The 12580-nt window shown below is 55.1% G+C and overlaps 2 protein-coding genes across 2 annotated transcripts; one reads left to right on the plus strand and one right to left on the minus strand.

Moving 5' to 3' along the window:
• Positions 1-2682: 2682 nt before the first annotated feature.
• Positions 2683-6601, minus strand: MRS44_000843 (uncharacterized protein; the record flags this gene model as incomplete). Its single annotated transcript, XM_065624214.1, has 9 exons — positions 2683-2786; positions 2898-3035; positions 3127-3169; positions 3231-4100; positions 4171-4838; positions 4926-5394; positions 5650-5741; positions 5795-6067; positions 6322-6601. 9 exons carry the CDS (start codon positions 6599-6601, stop codon positions 2683-2685), a joined length of 2937 nt encoding a protein of 978 aa, XP_065479919.1.
• A 4133-nt stretch (positions 6602-10734) lies between these two features.
• MRS44_000844 (uncharacterized protein) lies at positions 10735-12461 on the plus strand (the record flags this gene model as incomplete). The annotated part of the gene is made up of 2 exons (XM_065624215.1): positions 10735-12181; positions 12247-12461. The coding sequence occupies 2 exons, from the start codon at positions 10735-10737 to the stop codon at positions 12459-12461; spliced, it is 1662 nt and encodes a 553-aa protein (XP_065479920.1).
• Positions 12462-12580: the final 119 nt, after the last annotated feature.

Raw genomic sequence — 12580 nt, forward strand, 5'->3', positions numbered from 1 at the left:
TGTCTCGAGGTGAGGGAAGTCACAGAGGGACAAGCAACAAAAAGGAGAAGGTCCGTCGTTGATGGTATCGCGGTCTGTCCTGGGTTCACAGAAAGATGACGTTGGAGGCGCACGTTGATGAACCTGGAGACGGAGCGAAGCGAGACAATGACGAAGAGGCAGAAGGGGGAGATGAAGTTGAGCAAGAGGAGGAAGGGGAGGACGACTAGAGAGAACTGGAGGAGCTATCCTTTGTGGACAGAAGAGGTAAGTTGAGAGGAGCTCTTGAACTAATATAGCTCCCGAGACGATCCCTCTTACATGGACGGGAGGCTTGGGATGGGACATGAAAGGAGAGGAGAGGATAGGTGCCTTGTGCATCGATCCATTCGTTTGCCATGTTTCCTTCCTTCTTTCCAGACCATGAAAATTTTTTCATCTTCTCTCATCATATCGTTGTCGCCGACTGCTTGCTTACCTTAGGTACACGATAGACCTTGTCTACCGGGCGTCCAGAGTTGATGCCAGGGGTTGAGGACTGACGGGTAGCTACTTCAGAGATACACAACGCAGCCCGTTGGTATACCCACCGACGGGTGAATGCCTTGTACCAGGCGGGAACCGGAAGAACACAAACGAAGGACTTGATTAACTCCATGTCGATCCTGCCACAGGCAAAAGGAAACGAACATCTAGCACACACCCAGTGCACCGATTACGGGGGCGGCAGGAGAGAAGGGGAGGGGGGAAGAGACAGTCTCCTCGGACTACCTACTATCAGGCAGGGCCTGGGGAAAAGACCCCCCCTTCCCCGTGGTCGCGAGTCTAAAACAGGCGAGGAAGCAAAAAGAAAAGTCTCTATGATGAGGCTAAGGGGGAAGGTTGGAAAAAAAGAAAGCACGGAAAAGAAGAAAGGAATAAGAAAGGAAAGACTAGGCTTGAAGGGCAGCTGTCCATGGTTGATCTTGGGAGGTATGGTTTGGCTAACCCAAGTACATCTTGTCATGTGGCTTGCATAGCTATTTCACAGGACCTGGCCTTGTACCAACATGAGTGGTCCTTTTGCCATGTTTAGCAAAGAATAGTAGGTACTGGGCTGTTACTTGGCTTGACATGGGTGCTTCGTGGGTCTCGCTCTAGAAACAAACGGTTTCGCACTAACAACTCAACCTTGCTTGGCTCATTCAAGGGTCAGCTTGTATCTTCTGGTTGGCATTGGAAAATAATCAGGCAGAGGCGTGAATTTAGCGCCGAATAGATGGAAAGGGACAAGACAGGGAGGCAGGGAGGCAAGGAGGCATGGGGGAAGCAGGTAGGCAGACAGCAGGACGCTTGCATCGCTCATCTCAAACTGCTCCTGGTGTTGCTACTGTCGTTGCCGCCGCTCATCTACCGCTTCCTCCTGTCACACCGTAACACACACGACACGGCTTTGACCAGGTTCCTTGTTTGTCCAACAACTCGGGAGCTCTGTCGTGCAATGGATCTCTTCCTCATGTATGTATGTGAGCTTGTATGTCGTTGGCCTGGCTAGTGAGCAGCCGCGCAGCGTCTGCGTCTGCGTCTGTGCTTCTCCGACAACGTAACATCCAGACTGGTGTCTCGGACGGAAGCCCACCTCGCGGTAACCGCATCTCAACGCCGGCCGCGGTTCTGCGCTGCAAACAACACCGAACCGTGACGGCGCCCTCTGCCAGCCAGCCAGCCAGCCAGCCAGCCAGCCAGCCATGCACTTGCGCTTTGCCTCATTTCGTCCGCCCTCCCTCTCCCTACTCCTTGCCGTGGGGGACACACATGGACGGTACGGTACAGTACAGCACCGCACGCACAGTGCAACTGCAACTGGTGGACAAGGCAATATCATCCATTGGAGGACAAAGGCATGCGCTCGCTGGCTGCCAGGCTCGGCCCGTCCGGCATGGTCTCCCCGGGCCCCGGCCCCCGGCCGCCTTCACAAGACCGCCCCGACTTCGATGCATCCCATCCGCCATCTGTGTCTGGACGGACGGGTGACACACCCGCCAACGCCGCAACCCGCCTCGGTCAACATCTCTCGGCTGTTGCTGTGGGGGGCCGTTCTCCGCTCACCGTCCTTTGTAGATCCCTTCAGCGCATCCCGTCCTGTCCGTCCCTCATCTTGCCCTTCCCGTCAACGCCAATCGCCACCACAACTGAAGCTTGTTCCGAGACCGCCCTCTTGAATCATTCTCGATCCATACCTCCCGAACCGATTCTCTTTGGCTGTCTGCCGCCTCATTGTACCGCCATCCCTCAGGAACCCTTAGGACAGCATGCACGCCAGAGCCAGAGCCAGAGCCAGAGCCAGAGCCAGAGCCAGAGCCAGAGCCCGCCTTTTGTCTTCCTTTTCCCATACCATTCATTCCACGCCATGCCACACCACACCATGCCATGCCGGTTCTCATCTCAAAATACAAGCATTAATGATACGAATGCCGCCATGATCACCGCCCTTGTCATTATCGTCATCGTCATCATCATCATCGTTATCGTCGTCAGTCTCGACACGCCCATCCGTTCTCGGCCAACCTGCACTGCAGCCTCATCGCACTGGACACAGAGGCATGCCATGTGTGCTGTACTGCTGTACCTGCTTCTCCAATCGATGCCAACTCTGCATCCCATCTCGTCTCAGTGGGGGCGTTCCCTGGCCTCCCTCCCTCATTACCCCTGCCGAACCTCCAATCAGATGGTGGTCCGAGGCTGCCAATTTGCTTCAAACAGCTGGCTCACGAAAAAGTAATCATGCTCATACGCGCCTGCTTGTCGGAGCTCTTCCCACTCCGGCCCTATGCCATGACATGGTACGTTAGCGCTGCCCCGGGGACTTGGTAATGGAGAGACTGAGGTGTGGTGGGCCTGACCGGCAGACTGGGGGTTTGGGTTTGGGTTCGACTTACGATTCCGCCTGGCGCAGCTGCTGGTGGTGTGCACAAATTTGATCTTTTCCTCATCCAGGCCTGCCAGGGTTCGCAGGTCCTGGTCTTTGCAATCCTCCGAGAAGGGGTAGATGCCCTTGTTGCAGTAGTGGAAGTGCGCTAACAGGATGTTGGCTCCTAGTTCACGCCCACGAGGTTAGCCCCCATTTCCCCTCCGCATTCGAATCAACAAAAGGCTGGGCTTCCTTACCGAGATGGTACTCCTTCACCTTCTCCTCACGCGCGAAACGTCGCTACCAAATGACGCGTTAGTAATCCGCACACTCCGCTTGGCACTCCCTTTGGCCTTCTTACCTTCATGCCGTGCTTCTTCGCATACCCGGCATCGTGCGCCGTGATCAGAGCCGTGTTGTGCAAGAGGATGAAGACTACGAGGTACGTCACCAGCCACGTGCTCTGCTTGTTCTTGGACATCATCTTCTGCAATTTGTCTAGCAGCTCTCTCCGAAGTCTCGTTTGGATGTGGTGGATCAAGATGAGGTCCAGCTGAGCACCAAGAACTGGCGGGAGGGGAATCATGCCGTGGTTCGGGCTTGTCTCGTCCAGGATGTCACGACGCATGCCCAGCGTTTCATTTCCGACGATGAAGCTTGACCTCGTCGTCAGACGGACCGACATCCACAGCATCAGTGTCTGGTGGAGAAGGTCATGGCACTCTGTCGAGGTCGACTGGTCCTGGTATATGTGCCAAGCGCGTTCATACGTCTTGAACAAGAGGCCATTACGGGGGCCGAGCAATCGTCCGAAGGCATCCTTCATGCTATCTCGGATGTGGTCTTGATACGCCTCCTTCACCTCTTCAAGATTCACCAGTGCATATGGCGGGATCGAGACCGACCTCTTGGCCCCTCTGTAGTCCCATGTGCGCTCCAGCTTGTCGCCAGTCTGGGGGATGAATTGTCGAACCTCAATTTTGACGCACTTGGCCGAAAGCCCATCCGATATATAGATGGTTTTGAGCTCGTCTGATGCCCAGTTCTGGATTGGGTCCGAGATATTGTTGTTCCACCTTCGTGTCCATTCATAACCAGGCACTTGACCAGGCTTGAACAGTCGAATGTCTGTGATCTTGTATCTCAGGCATGGAAACCGTCCTGCCCTCGAGTTGGACACCTTTTTACAGGTTAGGCACGGTCCCCCTTCCTCATCAGGATTGTTCTCGCACTGAAATGATATCATTAGTTTCCAGTCTTTACACTAAGTTGGCTCAAGTGGCCAACTTTTCATGACTTACGCGTATTCTTTGCATTCTGCATCTGATGCAAGACCCTATTTTCCGAGTCTGTGCGGTTTGCTCGCGAAGACTGGGGTCCTTGAATGGGCCTCGCTTTCCGCCTCGCTGATTGGGCAAGATGATCTCGAAATTGGGTTGTTGATCCAGTAGATGAACTTCAGGCCATCCGCCCTGCAAGGCATCTCCTCCGAGTTGCGCAGTTGGGGCCATGCAGTAAGGAGAAATATCCTCGGCTGTTACCAACCCATGCGGGGTCAGACCAGTGGTGCTGACGAGATTGGCATCGGAACCATACCCAACCTGTGCAAGATTCTGGGTCATGAGGTGCTGGCCTGGTATCATCGGCCGGCCCTCCAACTGGGTCTCTTGCTTGAGCGATTGATTGGGGTAGAAGTCGCCTGCCGGCAGCTGGTGCTGCTGACTTGGGCCAGCATCGCTAATCAATGGCGCTGCCAATGTCGTCTGGTCAGGCAACAGAGGAAAGCTTGTCAGAGGGGCGCTGGTGAGGTCGGGTTGCTGGTAGTCAAAAGTAGACTGTTGCTCCAGACCAAGGACCGTGTCGGTGTACGGTTCAGGAGGCGCAATTTGCAGTGATGGTTGCTTCTCCGCCACGTACGGCGTGCTCTGGTCGGGCACTACCGCTGGCGTGGTGGAAAGTTGTTGATACCCTTCAATCCGCGTTAGTCAGGATCATTGGCGCTATATGATGGTCGCCAATGGCGATTCAAAGTGAGACCAAGGAATTGGTTGCATACCATCTGGTTGTCTTAGGCCATACCCACAGCAAGGGCAGAGGAGCAGGCTCAAGTCAGCTATACGTCTGGTTATCGGTGAAGTCGAGGACGGCCCAGAGGCCGAGGCAGAGTCGGCCCAGCTTGAAGACGAGCCATATTGCTCTTGATTCTGGTCAAAGGGAGTCGACACGGGAAGCTTCTCCAAGGATCCCTGCGATGAGGTTGATCCACGCTCAGGGGCCATGGGAAGTGACGACGAGTCTAGTCTTCTTCTCTTTCTACAATGCTCCTGGTCGAGTATTTGGTGAATTTGGTAGCCAGACGTCAGTCCATAGAACTGGGCTAGCTGTTCAAGATGCTGTTGAACCTCGTAGGGCAAAGTAGTATAATTGGGGTCCACAGGAGTGGTAAAAGATATTGATGAAGGCACTGAGTCTTCAACCCCCGGCGGGAGGCGAGATCTCTTGGCCTTAAAAGGGTAATGAGGATCCTATACAAGAGGAAAAAAATCAATTCACCGCACATTTGGGTCGGGTCTGCTGGGAGGGGCTTGGGGGCGAGGTCAAGAAGAATATGCTTGACCGGGAGAGTCATGGCACGAGAGCCATGATGGGGCGGCGACAAGAGGAAACGGGGGGGTTGATTGGCAACAGCCGCAGGGACCACCCAAAGAGACCGATGGGACGGGGGATCAATGATATAACCCATGCAGCTTGCCGCCAACCGGGGAGAGGGAATCTCTTACCATAATGGCTGCAGTGAGACAGGACGGGGTGTGGAACAAAGACTGCGCAGTAGCAGCAGCAGGAGCAGCGGCGGCGGCAGTAGGAGCAGCAGCTAGAGACAAAGGTCGAGGTACCACCACGTGGGGACCAAAGTAGAGGAAATACAAGCAGTAACAAGGAATGCCTGGGTCGCCCGGCTTGGGCCCAAGAAACACCGGACAAAGTTGAGCGACGCCGGGGTGAGAGGAGGGGGAGTGTGGTGGTAGGCTAAGGTGCCACGAAAGCCATCACCGGGACACTTGATGTTGAACCCCCGTAGTGCGTCGAGTGGAGCGCCAACGACGACCGATGCCAAAATAGCGGCTAGAAACGAGCCCAGATAGTCGATGAGAGAGGAAGATCGGTACGATGAGAGAGCCGGAGGAATCCAGAGGGGAACTAGGCGGAGAGGGGATAAGTAGGGTGAGCCCAACCAGGCGCCGTCGGCTCACTTCGAATGTGCGCAAGATCCAACGACGATGGTGCCGCCTCGAGATGTTGGTGTGATGCCCGTGGCTGTTGACTGGGAAGCCTCGGGACTGCCTGTTAGGAAAAGACGCAGAGCCTTGTCTTGGCCCGCGGTGCTTGCTCTCGCCTCGACGATGAAGCAAGCGGACTGAACGGTTCGGTTCAGTCGTGGTACTAGCACACACAGAGTCTGGAGCGAGCAGCTGGTGGTGCTGGCAGGACCGGTATGCTCGCGGCCGCGATCAAGGTAGGGATGACGGCCGATGCGGGCTGCGGGCTGAGCGGGTTGGCGGCTGGCGGTGTGGTGGCCGTAGTGACTGGGCGTTGCGAATGAAGCAACGGCTCGACGGTCTGCTGGGAAGGGTGATGATGGACGAGTCTGTGAGAGAGGAAAGTGGACTCGGTGAGGACGACGTCGACATGGCTCCGTGCTGAATAGTTTTTGACCGGTCTGAGGGGTACCATGGAGTGACAGGGGCCCGTCTGATTGCGGTGCTCGGACGGAGGACCTGGGGATTATTACCCGCCCTGCCGCTCAGTGTGCCTGGAGTTCCCGATCAGGTGGAGAGATGCTGGGAACAAGGCGACAGCGAGGTGGGTTGTCGAAGACGGGGACCAGGCACTCAGAGACTTGGACTTTTGCTTAAGGCTGTCTGGGTGGTTCGATCCGCCAACTCAGATCCCAGTTTGCCATGCCCAGGCCTCGTTCCATCAACTATCAGTCGAATCTTGATCGGACTATTGTCCCATGGCCACGGGATTTAGTCGCGACAACGGTCGTTGGTGGATTGAATCGCCCATGTGATTGACATGGGGCTAGTGGTTATGGTTGCACAAATAGCCGGGGTTGGCCTGCCGCAGCGCCATTTTGCTTTTTCTTACACGGCCTACATAGGTAGGTCGCAAAGCCAAGTTGGCCGGGGTTGTCGAAACTCCTCAGGTAATCGATACATCAACGACGGGTAACGGCTCCAAGAGGTACAAATTCGCAAGCGCCGCCCAGGGGTTGAAAAAGAGGCTTACTCTTGACATGGTAGCCAGTTGAGGCTCGATCTTGGGAACCCGATCGCGAGAGCAAACCGCAGGATTGCATCTCCATTTGTGACAATGCAACTGGGGCCATAAAGTGCAGATGCGCCAACACAACAAGGGCACGCGCGCGGCCGGCATTTTCAGTGTCCCAATGTTGCCGAGCGCAGAAATGCATGCCGAGTCCACAGAATCTGTGGGCTTCAGCTTTTTTCCCTTCTTTCCAATTTCCCATTCACCCACAGGCCTGGTCGAGGCTGGGCGAGGTGGCGAACATGATGCTGAGTGTGCCGGACAACGTTGCTTGATTCAGAGCCATGTGACAAGACACCTGTACGCCATCGTCACGCAAAGACTTTGGTTGGTACAGTGGAGAGCAGGGGCGGGGACCGGTGAGACCAGGAATCAATATCGCTCATTGACCGTCTCCCAGAGACAGGCATCGGACCGATCGTCATCCGGCTTTGTGCATGATTGTTAATTGCGGGTTGTGCCCTGGACTGACTGAATTGGCTGCACAATGGCATTGTCGAGCCGTGCCACGCCAATCTCACCCGTTCAAACATGGAAGACCAACGAACTTGCTTCAACATCAGCTATGGCGTCCTTTGTCGAGTCGTATTCGGCGAGGCGCACCGCAACGCCTCCGTGATGAGTGACGGCATGTGCATGCCTGTCTCTGTCTGTGCCTGTGCCTGGCCGGCCATGTTACCTCTTTTCCCCGCCACGTCTTAATCCAAAGGACGGTATTGCGAGGTGAGGGCGTGAGATGAGATGGAGGCTTGGAGACAAAGGCCGGTGAGGTCGGCTTGTAAAGGATCACGATGGGTAGGTATCCGTAGGTAGGCTGTGGTTGTAGGTTGCAAGGAGTGGCTGTTGGAAAGACCTCGGAAGTTGATCCCTATATCCCGTGACGTAGGTAGGCGCAGAGTCGCAATGCACCTTCCTAGTAAAACTTTAAGCGACTCCTAACTTGACCTAGTCAAATCGGGTCGGGACGATTTTCACGAAGGAGGCACGATGGAGTTGACCGGTCCCCACCAGGACAACTGACGGCAGGTCCATCCAGGCACATCCAGGCACAACCACAACCGTTGAGTCCAGGCAACTAGATGGAGATGATCCAACCCAATGGTATCAACCAATTCCATCCTGAGTCACCACTCTCCTCTTTCATCTGCACCAAGCAGCAAGATAAAAATAACGCGACCCCGAGAGCTGGCATCTAAAAACCGACCTAAACTCGAATATCCACATGGCACATAGCTCCCGCTCCGCTAGCTCTTTAGTCTAGCCGCTATCCACCATCGGATCTTCCCGCCTCCTAGGCGAACCTTGCACTGACTCGCTTCATGTATGGATAGACACGCATGAATCCCTTGCGTTGCCATGCCGTCGCGGAGATTCATTTGCCCAGCCACTCTCCCATCAAGCCACATATGCAGCCGCCTACCTGGTCATGATTCAAGGTCCAGCCCGCTCCGCGTCCCACGGATAACGGCGTCTGTTTGCCATGCCATGCATCCATCCCCAAGGTGCCGCCGACATGGCAACGCGGCACCACAGGGACGACTCAGGATAACCACTCGGGAGCTTCCCCGGCTTCATCCTGGATCATTTTAACATGACCTTTACGCACTGCCCAGATCTTCCGGCCTGGCTCTCGAGAATTGAAAACGAGACGGCACTTGATGGCTTTTCGGCACGCCGAGCCCGGTATGTCGGGGACCAACAGGTTGTTTGGCAATACGAGCAATCGGCAACTCGCAAGACACCCACCGCAGCTGACTGTCCAGGGGACGCATGCCGATTCAGATGGCGATGACGGTTCCCAGGATCCAAGTGGTCGGTAATCCTGGGATTTGGAGATGTGACTACTCACCGGTCTGCTCACAGCCCTTGTTCCCAGAAGTCCGGTATTCCCCCACGCAAACATTTCAGGAGCTGCCAGGATACTCGAAGCGAAGGTCATGGTACTTGGTGTTATTTGCGGAAGCTCTGTATTGTCGTCGATTTCGGCTATGTCTGTCTGATCTGATCAGATCAGCAAGCGAGTTTTGGCTGACGAGTTTGACCTGGTACCTGCTCCTATATCCATCTCCATATGCTCAAGTCTCCCTCTCTCGCTCAAACGCGAGACTCTTGCTAAGAGAGTTCTCTGTCACGTTCAGCTTTATGAAAGTTGTCGGGGTGATGGCCAAACCCAAACATGGGCTCGCCCTTGTAACACAGTCTGAGCATTGAGCTTGAGACCCCGGGCTCGTGTCTTACCAGGGCCTTTCTTTCCTCATGACTTTATTTGCTTCTACCTGGGTGCTTATCCCAGCTTCATCTCCGAGCAGCTTCTCCCTGCTAGGATATCATCCATCTGTTAACCCTTGAGTATTATTACGCCCTGTGGTTCTCAAGGCAATCCTGGTGCTGAGATTTGTGCACCAAGGCTCACTTGCTCTGAAACAGATACTATGCGCCGGCTCTTGGGTTGATCGCGTCTCTGTACCTGGGAAATCTACCGATCGTAACGCAACTACAAACAGGTGGTCCTGCTCCATGGATGGCTGCTCGTGCTGTCGGCAACGAAAGAGCCTTGAGCAAACGACACGTCCCGACCCCGATATATTTGCAAACGCCCCTCAAGAGATTGGAAACGTTCCCGAAGGGTTGCCGCCTCTTCAACGACGGCTGACCACATAGGATATCACTTTTTGCGACGCCAGAGCAGAGAAGACAAACATTTGCGACAGCTCTCTTGGACCACCCAGCCTCGCCATTTCACTCTTGTGTTTCCGGCTCCTGGCAACGGGTACTTGCCTTGCCGACCCGACAACGATTGGTGTTCTTCGTCTTTGCCCACGGATGGTGATTTTGTTGAGCGAGCAGCCCGCCATCTGCCAGCCCAAGTGGAACCCAGCGACGGTAACTCGAGTGAGCATGATAACTCGGGATTCGACCGCTCTCGCCGAGCCTTCGGTTTGGTCGCCAACTTCACATGGAAACTGTCGCCGCTGTTCCTCCTGCGAGTGACATAGCCTATCACCAGACGGCAAGTGTGATCAGTCACCTTCCGCTCCTGAGGACCAACAGACGGCCGTCTCTCGAATCATGTGATCAGACAACCAGGCCAGGCCAGGCCGGACTGCTCCATTTCCAGCAACCAGCTTCAGAATCGTTCTATTCGCCAAACTCGGCTGTGCCATCCGCCAACGGCTTACCTCTGGATTCCCTCTGTCGCACAACAACTGGCAGTCGACCAACTCTGCCAGCTAAAGCTTCAACCTGTGTTACTCTATTTGCTGTTCTCAGCAGATTCGCCTGCTGATTTCTGTCTTCAACCTGCATTCGCTACTCCCTGGCCAGATTGGCTGATCTCATCGCAAAACTTCGAGCCTTTGCTCCCTTGCATCTGAGTCTAGAACCCCTCACTTCAACCGCCTGTCGGGTTGGGTAGCATTCGAGACATTCGAGACATACCGCAGGTGATTTTTTGCCTCACCGTACGGTTATAGCACATTTTGTAGCTGACTCGGGCCATTTCTATTCTAGGTCTCTTGTCTGCGTCGCATCGTGCCATGGAGTTGAGCCAGCAGTCTATTCACGATGTCATCCATCCCACTGCAGCTTTCTCGGACCTTGTTCCGAACCCGGTCCCGGACTTGGTGAGCCAGGACGACCAGGCTGTCAGCTGGCAGGATTCGATTCTGAATCCCAAGAACCGGATAGAAAGCCTCGCAGCGCTGGAGCGCCCCCTCTGGCGTATCGACGGATGCACCGCCTTTGGAAGCCAGTTTTATGCCGTGCCGCTGTTTGTCGACTCTATCTCGCCGATGCGAGTGGATGTCTTTATCCCAGAGCCCGCAAAGCTGTCACCGGAACTTCGCCGTGTTCTCGACGTGGATGTGGCATTTCATACTACGAGCGCAAAGCGCATCGCGCACCTTGGTGTCACTCGCCATGTGCTCCGCATCCTTCAGCACTGGACTTCTCAGCAGCAAGACCCCACTGAGATCTTCAAGAATATTCCCTTTGGATCCAGGATTGTCTTCAAAAACTTGCCTGTGAATGTTGAAGATGCAGAAGTCTCGGTCGCCCCGACCCATTACCTGGAGCGACAGCTCTTGTCTGTCCCCGGCCTGGAGAACTCCTGGGGTAAGGATGTGCAGCTGCCGCCTACCGTGGACATCAACGACGTGACGTACGTCTCACAGTTGCATGACAGCGTTTGCCTGGTCAAGATCCAAGGAATAACGTGGATTTTCAAGGCACTAACCAGTTACACCAAGTATCTTTACCATGAGTTGAAGCAGCTCCTCACCATTCAACCCCACCCCAACATTGTTGCTCAGCCGGTCCACCTTGTGACCAAGAAATGCAGCTTTGGGAGCAAAGTGGCAGTCATTGGCTTCACGCTGGAGTATCATACTCACGGTAGCCTGCGTGACCTGATTCCTTTCCTCAGGATACACAACATGGTGTCGTTGGCTGACGAGACGAAATGGGCCCTCCAATTAGCCTCGGCCCTCGTCCACCTGCGCCAGACGTCCGACATGTTCTATCCCGACCTGAGACTGGACAACATTGTGCTGTCAGCTTCTCGAGACGCTGTCATGGTTGACTTTGAGCAGCGTGGAGTCTGGTGCGAGTTTGCCGCTCCCGAGGTCAACGCTCTCGAGTACGTGAGGCTGCTTGCTATTGACGAAGAAATTCCGCTTGAAGTCAGCGAGAAGTACGCCAACATACTGACTGAGATGCTGCCTGGGTGGGAAGAGATGGGCGAAGGCGAGGAATATAGGTGGCCGTCACAGGGCTACAATGTTCCTTGGGCCTGCCTCACCCCGACAGAGCAGGAAGCCTGCGAGGTGTACATGCTCGGTCGCGTGCTGTGGTGCATCTTTGAGGGGAACAGTGCTCCTCAGAGAGCTGCAGTCTGGCTGTCGTATCGCTGGGAGCCTCAGGTTGAGTTCCCAGGGTATACGACGACTCCAGAACCGATGCGGCGCCTCATTGACCGCTGCACGCGTGGGAGACAGGCCGGTCTAAGCAGGCTGATCGTGAGGGAGCGCAATCAGCTCGTGCTCCGGCAGTACGAGAAGACTGGTCGGTCTACCCCGAGGAGGTTCAGCAAACGGCGCGCGACTGGTGGTCCAAGGAGATTCAAGCTTCAGAGGTGTGGCTAGGCCAGAGGATTGAGGGTATGAAGACGGGTAGCTGGAAGGAGAACTACTATGACCGGCCTACGTTGAAGGAGGTTCTCGCCGAGATTGAAACCTTCCGCGATGAGGCTGGACTCAAGGCTTGATATCATGGATGGCATCTTGATTTCGGCACAAGACAGCCCCCACGCACAGCATCACAACAGCGCAATCACTATAGCATTACGTACAGTAGAGCAGATCCACGAGGGGGGACAGGTGGCGG

The sequence above is a fragment of the Fusarium solani genome, assembly GCF_023522795.1.
Source record: "Fusarium solani strain SB1 chromosome Unknown bctg00000000, whole genome shotgun sequence".
Classification (NCBI taxonomy): domain Eukaryota; kingdom Fungi; phylum Ascomycota; class Sordariomycetes; order Hypocreales; family Nectriaceae; genus Fusarium; species Fusarium solani.